The following is a 16,677-nucleotide window of genomic DNA, read 5'->3' as shown; positions in this document are numbered from 1 at the left end:
TGGATAGAAACATTTATAGAAATGTGACATTTCTACAGTGTGGTTTTTTTTTTATGTGAGCGTGTTTGTATAATACCATACCCGCCTTGTGTGATGATGACGCAACTGTATGTTTCATTTTCTGGCAAGCATATTTTTAAATTTTTATTAGTATCTTGTTTCATTGTTTGCAAGAAATAGAGAAGCAGTTGTATTAGTGCTACAGTACTTATAGCAGCCTTGTTTGAGAACAGCAGATGAGGCTAAGCTTGGCTGATCATGCTTTACTAAGGATACCTGCTGTTTAAATTAGGCTACCCCCATTATGTTGGGGAGGGAGAGAGGGATAATTTTTCCAAATGATATGCAGTAAATGTATGAAAGCACCCTTATATTCATGAACTGAGCAGTAACAGTTCTTTCAAGAAAATGTGTAATTCAGACTGTTGTCACTGGTGAACCTGACGTTGCCCCTTCTGCCTGTCTCATCCCCTGAGGACCACCTTAAATCCATATAATTAGTGACAGATTGGTTTTAGAGGAGTAGGAGTAAAGCCGAGCTCTTTATAACTGAGGATGAAAGGGGATTACTCCACAGCCATTCAAGACAGAATTGCTTGTGTCTTCCTGTGAATCATCAGCCCATGCCAAATTTAGAATAGCGGGCTTAGTTGCCCTGGAGGATTTTGCTCTGATATAAAAAAAACCCAGCTCCAGTGTTTTGTCTGCATCCTTTTCAATTATGTCTGGACACAGAATGTAGTCTTTGGATGTGGCTGCATTTTAAGATGGTTAATGCTCATTTTATAAGGGTCTTTGTGCGGAGAAGGTCTCCTTTCTCTTGCCAAGGAAAGCTTAAATCATCAATTAATGAGAATGTTCAATCACTCTGCAGGTGTGGAAGAGAATCACTGGAACCAGAGATTGAATAATAGCCATATTTCATTCTGTTATTTAATTGTTGAAACTACAGTTCTAAATTATCTGTATGTAGTTCTCTATGCATTACTTCCTTTCCTTTCCTTTCCTTTCCTTTCCTTTCCTTTCCATGTGATCACCTGAAATCCCAGCTACCTTGAGTTACTCCAGTTGCATAGCATAGCCAACTGAAAACAAGCAGCATTTGTGCTGGTTAATTAGAGGCTAAAATCCCTCTGCATCTGTGTGCCCAAATGAAGCATGCAGCTTTACAGAGCAAACATAGATTACCCAAGGGGTTTTTCATTCTTGACTTTGGCTCTCAGGTTTAACACCTGTCTTTGCTGGAATGGAAGCTACTTTTCTTGTTTACAAGAACAGGGGCAAGTTCATTGTCTCTATTTGACAATGATTAGAAAAGAGACCAGTCTGTTGCAGAATGCATGCAGGTGCGTGCACACATGGTTGTTTTCAAAAAATCTAGCATGGGTCCTTTTCTTCCCCAGTTCCTGCAAGGTTAAAAATTCAGTATCTGCTACTTAAAAAAAAAAATCTATAGTGTTCTTGCTACTGCATGCTCAACTCTGCGGTACACAAATCTAAAAATTGTATCTACAATGTAAGTCAAAATTTAAGAGTACAAATTTTAAAATATTTGAGGAAAAAAATGTAGACTGTGATACACTGTACTCTCAAGCATTTTAAAATTTCATTGAACTTGAAGCTTGAATTTTAAAACACTAAAGGTTGACTGGAATATGTCCTAAATGGTTTGCTTAGAAAACAGAAAAGGATGAATTTTGAGAAAATGTAACTCGTTAGTTTTGCCTTTCCCCTTCAACAAAAGTACACAAAAGCTTGTTGAAATCTTTGCCTAGGAAATGTTCTTCACATGTATCCAGGTAGAGTGATGACTCATGTCCTTTCTTTCCTGGCAATAATCCGTCAATTGCAAAGTTGTTGCTACATTATTAACAGCTTATCTGGAAGCTATTAATAATGTGCCAACAGAGACAGTTTGTATCTGTCTTTTTGAAGAAACCCATGGTAAGATAATGGAAAAATAAATAATGTCATCTTTGGATAATAAAAGTGGTCTTTACAATGACATCTTATTCTCAAGGGGGAAATTTTTGTTTTTGTTCTGTTTTTTTCAAATATCTATCTATCTCAGAAAAGCATACTACTATATTTTGGGAGGCTGGGGAGTAAGTGACTTTCTGCTTTAGATCAGTATTTCTCAATCTCAGCAACTTTTAAGATGTGTGGACTTCAACTTGCAGAATTCTGTATTTTCCTGCATATAAACACTAGAGCAATCAGAAGTAGTGTGCAACAGAAGTTGCACTGCCAGCATTGATTGATTGTACAGTGCTCTTCTAGTGCTCCCTCTTCCTGTTTCCCCATAGCAACAACCCTGTGACATGGGATGGGCAAAGAGAGTCCCTGAAGTCATTCAGCTGGCTTCCATGTCTAAAGAAGGACTAGAACTCATGGTCTCCAGATTTCTAGTCCAGCATCTTAACCACTGTATCAAACAAATGCACCAAACAAATGGCATATGCATTTGTTACCTGGCATTGACCAAGATGACCAATTGTGGAGTTGATGCTTATTTCTTCATCCATTGTGCAGAATCGAAACATGCAGTTCTAGATTCCTAGCAGAATGCAGGTGTGGTTTATCATTTTGAAAGATCCCTACTATTATGCCAAGTTTCACTAAAGCATTCTCCTCATTGCATGCTAGATGAATGATGTGGCAACATGGAACCAAGTCCCTAAAGTCCAATAGTTAACTCTACCACTTCTGTTCTGCATGCTGTATAGATAAGTTCAGAATACCCAGGAGAATTGATGAAGTTGTGCTAATAGAATGCAGCCAACTTTCTGAAACAAAATAAGTCTAAGTCTAATCAGTACCTGAAAGGGAGCCCCTGTAAAAGATGGGATATAAATTAACTGAATTAAATAACCTTTGCACATTTTCTTCTACTTCCTTCTCTTGTGGCCATAGTGAGTGCATTGTCACCACCACAAGATCCCATTTGAATGAAAGAATAATTACAAAATCTTGTACCAGTTCAGAATGTGAGATGTGAAACTTTCACTAGTTTGCTTTTTGCTTTTGCTATTAGGTTTCCAAAATTCTTATATATGCTTTTAACTTTCTTTTCTTGGGTAATCGTATTCTGTTTGTTCTGTAGTTTAGTATAAATCAGTACTGTAGAACCAGGAAGAAAAGGGACATTCATGCAGGGAATCTTATTATTAACTTCAATATGTATCTGAAGGATTGCCTTCCGGGTTTTGTAGTTATCCTGGCATAATCCCTTGATATATCTCCTCTACATAATAGGATTCATTGTACCACACAAATGCCGAAGGAGCGAACTTCATTAGGATGAGTGTTTACGTTAATCAAGGCTAAACAAGGGACTGATTTCACTGCTACTAATTGTATTCAGTAACTTGCCAATGCCACAGAATTGCTTTGTCTCGTATGATTATGGATCATCTGGAGGGCTACAGTGAAGACTGCAGTGTACAGTAGGTATAATAATTACTTGTTGCAGTGTTCCCTTCAAATAGGAGCAGGGAGTTCATGTTTTTTACATGTGTCAGACATAAAACAGGTAGAACTTCCATAGCACGATCACAGCCACCATCTTGACTTTTTTTAACACATCCTGCAGACACCCTTTGCTATAATCCAGGAACAAGCTGTATAGCAGACGACTAAGAAACAAAGCCATGAAAACGGCCCTGTTTCACATCTCATTTCAAATATGAACTCCATGGCTTTAATTTTGGTTTGTGTGATCACCCTCAGCATTGGTTTTTTAACACCTGTGAAAATTAAAGAAAAAGGGATTCAAGGTGGGGAAAACAAGTTAGCCTGCATTTTGCCTCCCTGGTTGGATAGATAAAGGTGCACCTACCCTCACGTCCCCGTCCCCCCACAAGTCTGACTGGAAAATTTGAATGCAAGAACAGCAAAATATGTGGTGGTGGTGGTGATAGATCTAGGGGAGGCAGCTGTTGGTCTTTTCCCCTTCTTCATGGACAGCCATACATACAGTATGTTCATAGCTTTGGCTTCTCTTACTCAAAACTATCTCCAGCGCGGTTTTTTCTTTTATTAACAGCAGTTATTTTTATTTCCAGCAACATGCAGAGTGCTTCCATTTTCTTAAGAAGCTGCCTTATATTGATTTGGGGGCATCTAGCCCTGAGTTGTATAAACTGGTTGGCAAATCTTTCTAGTTTTGATCATGAATCCTTCCTGCCTTGAGTTGGCAGAGGTCTAACCTAAGATTTTTGCATGCAAAGTATGTGCTAATTCTGTGCCAAGGCCCTTCAGCTGCTTTGCATATCTGCTGTAGGCAAAAAATTGAAAGAATTATTAAAAGAAAATTTAATCACTTCTCTTTCATACTGTAGTGCAGAAACAGGTTTATTTCCTTGATTGCTATTTGTGAAAACGTGTTTGTGTGTGTGAGAGAGAGAGATATGGTCTTTATTTATGGTTAAAGGTCTGCTGTGGACACACATACACCGTGGAGCCCATCTTGCCTTTCCCTCTGTTAGATCTAGAGGGGGATGAGACAACCACTCAATACGTTGCCATCTGCCAGCTAGGTGGCTTTGATTTGATTGTGTGATTCTTCCTCTGGGTGAGAGCCAGAGGAGGAGATGGGTTGGGTGTAAGTGAATGGGAAAGGAACCCGTACCAGCAGGTGAGAGCAGCTGGGAGGGGGGCTCCTCTGAGTGTAAGGGTGCTGCGTATATTTGTGTGCATGTTTGTGGGTTGAGTGGGGGAAATGGCCACTGGGTACTCTGATGGCGCTGAGAGCCAATGAAGCTGAAGTGCCTCAGAGTGCCTAGCTTCCCCTCCCCAGGATGGATGGGATTGAGCACTATGGGAGGCCCCCAGATCAGAGGTTAATATGGCCTCTGGGGGGATATGGACAGGCCAAAGCATTGTGGTGATGGGCATGGGAGATTTGGCGGGCGACAAGGAGTGGGCCAGTCTCGGGGAACACAGGACCGGTGTCTTATACCGGTTTCACATTCCAGCTCCTTGGTCTCAGTCCCTGAACCCGGTCAGCAGGCCTTCAGATGCCCTGGTTTCTGGCTGCTGCTGCTAAATGCCAGGTTGATCTGTAATAAGGCCTCCCTCATCTGCAATTTAATTGTTGATGAGAGGGCCGACCTGGCATGTATTACCAAGACCTTGCTGGGCCTGGAAAGGGTGGTGGCCCTTTTGGAGATATGGCCTGCCTGGGTTTCGAGTGTGGCACCAGCTGAGACCCTGGGGCAGGGGTAGAAGTGTGGCAATTGTCATCTGGGAACCACTTATGACTTTCAGGGGTGCTGCACTACAGGACATCGGATGTGAAACCCTGTTGATTAAGTTGGGCTGTAGGGATCAGTTGGGATTGTTGCTATTGTACCAGCTTCCCTGCTTCATAGCAACCTCCCTACCTGAGTTCTTTGACTCCATCCCTGCGTTGGCAGTGGAGTTCCCCAGACTTACGGTCTTGGAGGACTTCAGCTTGTCTTCTCTGGGGATGAGGTCTGAGGTGGTTCAGGAATTCATGGCCACCATGGTGGCCATGGGCCTACCCCAGGTCATCCAGAGCCTGACACAGGACAGTGGTCACACACCAGATCTGGTGTTTCTGTCGGAGCAGTAATTATGTGATCTGAAATTGGAGGAGCTTTTGGTGTCCCCTTTGTCATGTTCAGACCATGGCCTGATTACCATGGGATTCTCTGCACCCCTATCCGCTGCAGGGAGGCTGGACTCATTAGATTGGTCCACCCCAGCAAGTGATGGATCCAGATGGGTTTCAAAGGGAGCTAGGGGTTGTTCCCGTTGGCCTGCTGCATGATCCACGTGAAGCCTTGGTTTCTGCTTGGAATAAGAGGGCAGCTGAGGCTTTAGATAGGATTGTGCCAATGTGACTACTTTCTTCTCATGGATCCTGCCACTCCCCATGGTTCACGGAGGAGCTGAGGAAGATGAAATGAGAGAAGAGATGTCTAGAGCATCTCTGGCATTCTACAGGGGATGAACTCGACCGGACATGGGTTAGAGCCACTTAAAAGGCCTGCCTTGTGGCGGTAAGGGTGGCAAAGTGTCAGTACTTCTCCACCCTTGTTGTGTCTGCGGGTAGTTGTCCTGCGGCCATGTTTTGGGTGACGTGTCCTCTTGAGTAGAGGGCAGAGAACCCCCTGCAGGGGCATGCAGAGGAATTTGTTGAGCATCTGTCAAACAAAGTCACTCAGATTCACTCTCAGTTAGACACCAGTCTTGTTGCAGGTCCAGAGAAGATGCCTGAGGAGGAGTCTTGCCCGGTTATCTGGGAACAATTTGAACCTGTTGGGCTTGATGATGTGGACAGGACCCTTAGGAGCTCAGCCATCTGCTCTTTAGATCCATGCCCTTCCTGGCTTGTTAAAGCGAGCTGGGGCGGGTGTCGTGCGAGTGGGTTCTAACAGTAATGAATTCTTCCTTGAGTGAGGGGGTTGTTCCTTTACCTCTTAAGGAGGCCTTGGTTCACCCCTGCCTCAAAAAGCTATTGCTGGACCCCTCTATAGTGGACAATCATCCAGTATCTAACCTCCCCTTTTTGGGGAAGGTGATTGAGAATGTGGTGGTGCAGCAGCTTCAGAGGACCTTGGCTGAAGTGGATTATCTGGATCCTTTTCAGTCAGGATTCACACCAGGGTATGGGATGGAAACAGCATTGGTCACACTTTTGGATGACCTCTGGCATGGGTGAGATGGGTGGGATGGGGGCATCCATCCTTGCCCTACTTGATCTCTTGGTGGCTTTCAATATCATTGATCATGGTATCTTTCTGGGTTGGCTCAGAAGATTGGGAGTGGGTGACACAATGTTGTGCTAGTTCATCTCCTCTCTCCGGGGTCGATTCCAGTTGGTGGTGATTGGAGAGGAGACATCCTGCCCTTGGCCCCCTACTGTGTGGGATGTCGCGGGGGTTGGTACTCTCTCTCCTCCTATTCAACATCTACATGTGGCCGCTGGGTAAGCTCATCCATTGCCATGGGGCAAGATATCATCATTATGCTGATGATACCCAATTATACATCTCTGCCCCTGGTGAATTAAGTGATGCTGTGGACATCTTATCCTGGTGTCTGGGGGCTATGAGGGTTGGGAACAACAGACTTCAACTGAACTCTGGCAAGACTGAGTGGCTATGGGCTCTCCTCACAGTCACTTGCCAGTTGGACTACTGTAATGTGCTGTACATGGGGCTGCCCTTGAAGAGTATCCAGAAGCTTCAACTGGTGCAAAATGCAGCAGTACAGGCAGTTTTGTGTGTTCCTAGTAGAATGCACATTACACCTCTGTTCCACGAGCTGCAGTGATTACCAGTTCATTTACAGGTCCAATTCAAAGTGCTGGTTTTGTCCTTTAAAGCCCTACATAGCATGGGACCGGGTTATCTGAGGGACCACCTCTTCCCGATTACATCTTCCCATCCAATCAGATCTAGCAAAGAGAGCATGCTACAGGCTTAGGGAGCTACATTTGGGGGGCCCTAGGTGGTGGGCCTTCTCTGCTATGGGGCCTGCTCTATGGAATATCCTCCTTCCTGGAGTGAGACTGGCTTCATCACTTTTGACTTTTCAAAGGTGCCTCAAAAACTGGTTGTGCCATCAGGCCTGTGGACCCCAGGGGACTGGTGAATTATTAAGGTGTTAACTATTAACATCTCTCCACCTCATATTCCTTCTTTTTTAGTTTTTACAATAGTTTTTTGATGTTTTTAATAATGATTGTTATAATGATTGTTTAGTATTTATTAACTACCTATTTGTAGCTTAGTTATACACTGCCCAGAGCCACCTGTCGTGAGATGGGTGACTATATAAATTTAATAAATAAGGTCAGTTTGTGTACTATCAAAGTTCAGCACCAAAAATATCATCACTTAATATCCTAGCATCCATAAGTTATCAAGATTATAACATCAGACCGTTCCACTAAAACATATTTAACAGTCAGCCATGTACACACTTTCATTGTAATAACTGATCTGATTAGAGATTATATAATGACTCTGTTTTACCATTAATTTGGTTAGAAGGGGTATTAATAAGTCGGAGTGGTAGTCTGTATAAAAGCAGCAGTGTAGGAATTCATGCATGGCCGTGCCTATTTCTGTGACGGCTCAGGGACTAATCTATTCTGATACTGATACCTTGCTGTATTTCCTTTCCAAAGGCATTGATGGTGAGGTATTCAGCTGGGGAAGAGAAAGCTCTTTGATGTGAGGCATAAACAACATTAAATAATAATGTAAAGATTCTTGTGTTGGCTTCTTCCCATCAAATTATTTTTGGTGGCCTAGATTTAACAGCCACCACCTGACTGTAATCTTAACCTTCTCAAAACCTGATCTGAGAACCTAAAACATTCAATACCATTTTCAAGAAGTATAACCATTCAGGAGTATTGGAGGAGGTCAAAGGTCCAGATTAAAAAAAAATTGCTTAAGCCAACATTTAAAGCAACAAGTCCACACCGTATTGCAGAGGAGCATCTCTCATTCCATGCATAAAGACACATTGGGAATACATCAGAGGGCCTGGAATACAGTTGTTAACATTTTTTTATTGAACGGCTTCCGGTGTTGAGAATGTTTATGGATACAAACCTGAAAACTCTACAGCATTTGACTAATTTTCTTGGCCTTAAAAACTTTAAGCGCCACCCGTATGTAATTGAAAAGGAAACTCAGGACTTAACTTGGATACAGTCAGATAGACCTTTGTCCCCTCCAAAATGCCTGAGGGGACTCAATAGTAATTCCAAGGTATTTGAAGGAGCTGGCTTGCTCTAAATATGCCTGTTTCACCCATATGTGCTTATGGCTCATTCTCTTTCTTGAGAATATCACAAGCTTTCCTTTGATATAATGTATAATACATTTTGCTATTTTAGTTTTCTTAGGTAATTTGAGTAGTACAGAGAATAGGCACTTCACTGACATAGAAAAGCACAGATATCTGTCGACTTCAGGATCTGAAAGTCCAGTTTGGAAACTACTTGCACAAGATACTGAAGAGGAGCCAAAGCACACTCTTGATTGACCCCTTTTTGAATGGGGATTTGAGCAGACAGTTGGCCTTTGGGCATCCAGATACCATCCTGAGGCATAATAGGGAGTAACAGTCACTGTTAGATGGAGGAATGTTTTAACTTCCACCAGAGCCTGTCTCTAGGAACTGAGTCAAATAACCAGTTTAAGGTCCACAATTGCCACGTACAAGGCTCCCCAGGAAATGCTGGTGTATTTGTCCACCAGATGGTGTAACTTAATACTGTGGTTCAAAGTTGATATCCCCTCTGAATGTTACTTGCTCTTCAGCCAGAATATTACTACATTCTAACCAGCATAGCAATTTCCAAATACATGGCACAAATAGAGTTTACTAATCACACTCAGTCCTGTGTGAGAGTTTTATCCACAGTACTGGGGGGAGAGGTGTACTTAAAAGCATAAATAAATAGATCTTATCTAGCTAGCAGCTCTAATCTCCTGTGTTCTCATTCAGATCTGGTTATCTATCACTTCATTCTCTTGGCTCTTGAGAGCATTTTTTGTTTGGTATCAAACCACTGCCAGGAGCCATCCCCATAGTGGTCATATTTCAGCATTTTGAGAACAGCTTGATGTAGTCTTTAGTTTGTGTGGATAGATGAAAAAAATGCCATCATTAAAATGTTTGAGCACAAAGTTGAAAGTTGTTGCTGGATGCAAAGAACTTTTTGATCATATTTTCAGAACTGAAACTAAAACATCTCCTTAGGGTGATATTTTAATGATTTTTTTAAATTTTAACTCAATTCAGCTATGCAAATTCCACATTTAGATGTTCCTGATTTTACAAGTAGTTTTGAAAGGGTGGTTTTAAATGTAATGCAATTTCTTATTCATTAGAGAGGTGCTGTTGAATTAATTGATTTTGTTCTAAATGTTACGTATAATTAAATTTTTCTTGTTTGCCCAATTGCTCACTGCTGTTCTAATTTGTTTATTGGCAAAACCTCAGTGAACGTAACCAGGTTGATAGGCATTACGAAGATGGTTCATTTCATAGCAAGCTTTAAGTAGTTTATTGTTTTGACTAACTTGATACATTCTGTTTTGCCTATCAGAATTGTTACAATGTCTAAGAATACATTGCAGGATCACATTTGGTAGATTTTCCTTTATGGCATGACTGTTTTCTTTATTAGGCAGTGAGTAGTGGAGCATGAATCCCTCTTGCTTTCAAGAGGCTGTGGGTTGGGGTTTTTGCAATGCAAATTTGAAAATTTGTGTTCCATAAATAACACTTTCTGAAAAACTGCTGTGTCCTCTGTAGTGTGTATAGAGCACTTCCTAAGCTAACCAGGTAGTGAAGTTCACACAGGTAAAACTTTTGAAGCTGACCTGTGAACGTTGTATACAAAACCAAGACTGTTGCTTAAGAATAAGCTTGCATTTTCCAAAATGAATTTATGATCGTTCAAGTCTGAGTATTGATCGGCACTATTAATTTTTTTGCCTTTCAGAACACTGCATAAAGATCTAGAGATCAGTGACAGTGAAGACTGCGATGATGACCAAGTCAGTATTTGTATATACAACTAAGAATCAGTCTTCCCCAACCTTATGTACAACTCACAGAATTTCTGGCCTTCGGCTGTGCTAGCAAAGAATTTTGAGCGTTGTAGTACAGGGCACCTGGTTGTGGTAGACTATATAATTTTTCTAATCTATAGAATGCTTTTTAAAGTTTTTGTGGTCTGTTTTCTCTATGAACTGCTTAAACTAAGCTTTCTCTCTTTCATTTCCCTATTACCAGGTTTCTGATAAACCGTCTTCCTCCTCAACGCCTCCAAGGTACAATTTCTTTATGAAGAATAAGAGGAAATGGGGGAGGGCAAAACTTGATGTAAATATTCAGTATGTATAAGTAGAAATTTCTGCAAAAATATTCAGAGAGTATGAAAAGTTAAGAGACAAGCTAAATCTTTCACAGATATTTGTAAGGCTGATTTGAAATTGACATAAGTTAGTAAAACTTGGAAAAAGATTGAGTTGTGTTGCTTGACTTCAGGATTGTGATAAGAATGAGCAAAACAGTATTTCCTTAATAACTCATCACTATCAGAAGTGATAGTGAATATAATATGGAGCATCATTTATGTATGCCAATGTCAGCTCCATGAAGGAAAACTATAGAGGTAATTTGAAACAATGTATATTCAGAAGTGTATTCATTATTTCCAGAACAGTCTCAGATATTGCCAAATAATCTAATTTTGCCTTGCTGTAAAATTTGGTTTAAAAATCAAGATCTGTTATCAAAGAATCGTTCTTCTCCCTGTCTCTTCCAGCATACTACCCATTTTATTCCTTGTTTCCATTAAGAGTGATATTTTATTGCATGTATACTGAGCAGTGAACAGTGCTTTACCTGAGTCTATTAACAGTCATGTCTAGTGGATAGGTGAGCCCCTGAGGTGAAAGGCTGGAGGTCTAAAACATACTTCCCCAGAACCCCTCTGGGTCTTCATGCTCTGGCCCTGCCTCCTGCTTTGGGCTTGCAGCTTGGTAGCAGCAGAGAGGCATGTGGCTAGACAATTCAGTCTCTCTTTCCCTCTTTGGGAAATAAACAAGTCTCATAGGAGATAAACAAAATCAAACTTTACCAAAAAAAAGAAGAAGAAAAGCAGTGATGAAGTTTAATTCCTCCTTTTTAACTTTTTAAATGTATCTTTTTAATATTAAAATACAAATGTACAACATAGAAGGAGACAAATTACAGAGCTGCCCACCCCATGGAAAAAACAGTTGTCATCTTAGGTAATCCTATAGAAAATTCAAAATAAAATACAGTGCTCTGAGCAGACCACAAAATGTGGATTTTCTTTGCCAGAATCTCTGAGAATATGCTGATAGTTTCCAATTAATATTACAGATTACAAAAAGATTCTATAGAAATATTATAACATTATGAGCAAGTCTGACAGAAAAAAAATAGCAAATGTAGGTGCTTCACAGTACTATTTAATTCAGAGATTGCAGATGGTTTTATGGTTTGTCATGTTATAATCTAACAATTCTGCTAGAACTTACCTCATTTCTGCTTTCGCCTTTGGGCATGAAATTCAAGGCAATCTACCCCCATAGGTGAGCCTGTAACACAACAATCTTGTTCCAGCAGTGCTGGATTTTAGTGTGCATCTTCTCACCCACACGCTACAGGATCCCTGTTCTTCAGTATATTTATTTTTATATTACTTCTGTTTCCATTAAGGGCAATATCCCATGACTGAAATCCTCATTCAGCATAGCAGCTTTGCAAAGCTTTCCATATGCAAATGGCAATGAAATACCAATACTTTGCAGGCATCCAAGCTACAAGAAAACATGTCAAGTGCTCCAGACTTGTTAATTTTTTTGAAAAGGGGGGGAGCAATTTGTCTGAATATCAACTAATTATTCAACCTCCAGGATCAAGTGATTTCTTAAGGAGAAACTCAAGCGTGACCTAAAGCTGTAATGGAATAACTAAACACAGTGGGGCTTACTTCTCAATAATATTAGGAGTGAAGCTTCCCAGGAAGAACCAATGTGTCAATGCCCCTCAGCTGCCCCCCACCCCAGCCATGAAGAGAAGGCAAAACAATTGTTGCCCTGGAAATACTGGGGATGGGGTGGGGAGAGTCTTGCATTTAAACCTGGAGCATGCATGCATATATTTAAGCTTTGATTTCCTTAAAAAGCAGTAGGTATATCTGTTGTAATATGGCTTCATTCTAGTCTGCAGCAAAGTAACTAATCTACTTGAGTTGTGTCCATAAGCCTTCTTTCAAGAAACCAGGTCAGTGTCTGAAAAGCCAGGATTTCCAGCCAAATAGGTATTATGAGGTTGCATAATAGGGCAAGAAGTCCTGCAGTAAAAAAGTTTGCCAAACACAGTAAAAGCTTTAAGACTAAACTGTGAACATGAACTTGAGGGTTTTTATCTGTAAAAATTCTTCTCTGCTTACTAGCAATATAAACACGATTGTTTTGAGCAGCATCCTTTTAGGATAAAATTTTTGATTCCAAATGCAGATTATTTTTTGGCATCATTCCCAATAAGCAGTTTAAGCAACCGCTGATGTTTTGCACAATGATGTCTGAACTTGACACTAATAATTACCTTTCTTCTTGGGCTGTTGCTTTCTCCAAACTATAAATCTGGAATTAGCAGAAAACATGACCTTAAGCAATGCAAAATCCACCAGTGTGGGCAGAAGGAAAATATGTTCATTTGGATTATTTTTTATGTTGCATTAGAAAAGTGCGTGCACGTTTATAGCACTCAAAGAAACACACACCCAAATCTCAGAACGAAAAGAGATTTTCCTTGAGTTACAATTTAAATATAGTGTGTGGAGGAAGAATAACTTCAAGCAGTTTGGTGTGGGAAGTTCAGAAACAAGCCATTAATTGTACTGAAGTCAAGTGATAGGTTATGAAAAGAAGGTGGGTGCAAGGCATCTTTCAGCATGTGAATCCTAGATAGGAGCGTTTTCAGCTAATACGATATTCTGCTAGGCCTTGCTTCACTTGTGCTAGCCAGTTGCTTGCTACTGTGGTTGTAAAAATGATCATAGGCTGCTTTGGACTGTATATATGTGACTGATTAGTTCATGCTGAGATTTCTGATCATGTATAACACGTGTCAAATGTGGATAGTAAACCTCTGGCCCGATGGGTTTCATGTGACAATCGTCCCCCCTCCCTAAAGACCCTGCCTCTCCAATGTCCCAAATTTACTTAATGAATGGGAGAGATTGAGGAATGGTTGCTTCTATGTGTGCAGCCCCTTCTTTTGTATGCTAGAAGAGGTGGGGAAGAAGTAAATTGATACCATCTTTCCTCTGCATTCCTGGCCTCCTGTGAGTGAAAGAGGGATGGCCGGAGGGCGAGGGCTGAAAGAGAAACCTCTCCCTGAAGCCTCACCCTGATATAATCTAGCTGATCCAGGGTTTGCACTGGGGATCTAATAGAGACACCGTGTCATAGGCAGTCATCCCACACTGCAGGTGTGAATCAGCCCAAAGCAATAGCTTAACTCCTCAAATTGGCATCATCATTTCTGGAAATATTTAGTAATTGTTTAGCATTAAAATACTCATTCCTCATATTTTAAATGTATGACTGGGTAAAGAAAGTGCTGGAAATTAAATGTTGTGCCTTTACCCCCACTGAGCACTTAGAGGGCGTTAGGAATGGAGAAAGCAAGTGACATGTATGCTCACAAACATACATGCTCTAGTGAATGAGAACCTGTTGATCTGCTCTACTATTAGCTATTACCCAAATATTACAGGAAGAAAAGAGGCTTTACGTCAGTGGTAGAGTGCATTTTTTGTAGGATGAAGTATGTTTCTATGCCTGGCACTTCAGGTTTGTAGAACTGGAAAATACTTCTTTGGACAGACACAGGTGCTGGATTGCTCCCATAAGAGTGCAAACCACGCAAACTTTCTGGGCAATAAATTTCCTGCAAGATGTGGACCTAAATATGCCCCAAACTGAACTGTAAGCAAATAAAACTAGTTTCACATAGGTACATACACTGAGGAATTTTTCTTCAGAATGATACAGAAGGGGGAAAAGAATGAAAATAGGAGGTTACTTACGGACGTATGACACTTTTCTTCAGGAAGATAGTATGTCTGGGCAAATAGTTTAAAAGCATTCCATTTTCCTTCCTTTGCTACCAGTTGTATCACTCAAAGAGTCTAACTCTGGAAACCCCCCTTTTCGTTGTTGAACGTTCTTTATTTTTAACAATGTTCTTCTCAGTCTCTAAAATCTGCCTAAGGATCTTCCTTCATTCTTGGATGTTCACAATGATTTGTGAACAGTGGTGTCATGTTTTCAGTGGCACTGATTGAAATGTTTATCCTCGCAAGGCTGTGTCAAGCTGAGGAGGAGAATTCAGAAAGATGATCCTCACCCATTCCTAATTTTATCCCATGGTTTTGATTTGTAGTGCCCCACAATCGCAGCCTGACAGTGTGGCGTTGGCTCATTCCAGCAGTCCGGAATCTGAGAGCGCAAGTGACTCAGACAGTTCCTCTGATTCTGAGTCCGAGAGCAGCTCTAGTGACAGCGAAGGAACTGACCCGCCAACGAGAGTCGCTACACCTGAGGTACGGTGTCCATTTTCTAAATGTGTCCACTGTACGATCTGGATAGCAATTTCCTTTTTTATTGGTTTCCTCCCTCTTTGTACAAAATAGCTACGTTCAAGAAGATGCTGGAAAACTGTTTTTACCACGTTCTAGGTGCCTTTGCGCTGCCTCCCGAGTTTCTACGCTAGTTCTACTAAGCATGCAAGGCCAGCGTGTGTTGTTATGGCTGCCACATGGAACCATCAGGACTTGCAGCCAGAGTTTACACAGAAGGACAGACAATGAATCATTTTTTCCTTTTTCTGGTATCCCCCCAGATTGTTGCAATAGAACTCCTAGCTGTTGGCCATGCAGATCAGGAATTCTAGGGTCGCAGTCCAACAGAGCAGGAGGCCATTAATTTCAGGAAAACTGCAGTAGTTAATGGGAAACTGCCAGTTCCTTAAAAAGAGTTAAATATAGGTTCAGGATATTAATCAGTCATTTTGGTGCCTTTTCATTTGTTGACTGAAATAAGGGAAAAAGGAAATGGGAAGTCTTGTTTCTCGCTGACCAACTGAATAGAATGCGGACTTTTCCCTTTGGTAAATAGAAAAGGTAGATGTTTGTATATAAGATTGTAAATTCAAAAATACTACTAACTGGGATTGGTCTCGTTGCACAAGATACGCGCATACACCACACACACATACATCTGACACACACTTGTACATCATATCCTGTAACTACACTCTTCCCTGCCCTCCTTGGTAAGCTACCAGTTTGTAAAATGAAAATTCATAATAGAGGTTATTCAGCGATCTGCAGCCATTTTTTAAAAGAAAACTCTTTATAATGATAAACATTGATAAAATTGTAGTGTGTCTGAACTTTGGCCCATGAATTACACACTCTGTGAGATCAGTTACTACGTGGAAACATTCTAAACCATCCTCTGAATTATAGCTGTAATGTCCTTCAGGTTTTGGACATCCACAAAAGATCACCTGAACATGGATCACAGTTGAATCTGTGCTGGGTATGTGGATTACTCAGCACCTGAGTTCTGTTTCTAAATTTGTGTTCAGGCCTTTTCATCCTCCATGTTTTGGTTGCTTATGTGTGCTTTTAACAGGCACTGCAGTTTTTAATTCTCACTTTTAAAAATACCCCTTTGAAAGAGGTTGTAAAAGTTTATTAAGAATTTGCATGGAACATTCAGTGCTGTAAGCAAAGTTCTTTCTGCTCCCTTCTTTTTTTATGGGACATGGGTGGGCTCCATGTAGTTTTACTTGGCTTGGTTTCTTCAGTTTTGGAGACTTCCACTGACCTACTTGGGAAATGAAAATAGGAAAAAGCACCAGTTTTGTAATTAAAAGCAGGCATATGTTGAAATGACTTCAATAACAACAACAAAAAGTTGACTGCATCATCTGTTGCAGTGTTAGCTTAGTGACATGTTGAAGGAATTTTGGATTAGTGCAGAAAAATTTGTAGAGTACACTTTTCTCTGTGGACATGTAACAGTTTTTGCCAGGGTAGGAATCCTGTATCTGAACTATACTACTTTG

The 16,677-nt window shown here is 40.9% G+C and overlaps 1 protein-coding gene across 3 annotated transcripts in view; it reads left to right on the top strand.

Moving 5' to 3' along the window:
* Window positions 1–16,677, top strand: part of AFF1 (ALF transcription elongation factor 1) — a 156,021-nt gene that overhangs the window by 113,736 nt on the left and 25,608 nt on the right. For all 3 annotated transcript variants that reach the window (XM_063310427.1, XM_063310428.1, XM_063310429.1), the window contains 3 exons: window positions 10,499–10,553; window positions 10,792–10,829; window positions 14,986–15,145. In XM_063310427.1, the coding sequence (XP_063166497.1) occupies window positions 10,499–10,553; window positions 10,792–10,829; window positions 14,986–15,145 (253 nt within the window). The remainder of the gene's footprint in view (window positions 1–10,498; window positions 10,554–10,791; window positions 10,830–14,985; window positions 15,146–16,677) is intronic.

This window comes from Candoia aspera, chromosome 8 (genome assembly GCF_035149785.1).
Source record: "Candoia aspera isolate rCanAsp1 chromosome 8, rCanAsp1.hap2, whole genome shotgun sequence".
NCBI lineage: Eukaryota > Metazoa > Chordata > Lepidosauria > Squamata > Boidae > Candoia > Candoia aspera.
This window is presented reverse-complemented; position numbering and strand designations above follow the sequence as displayed.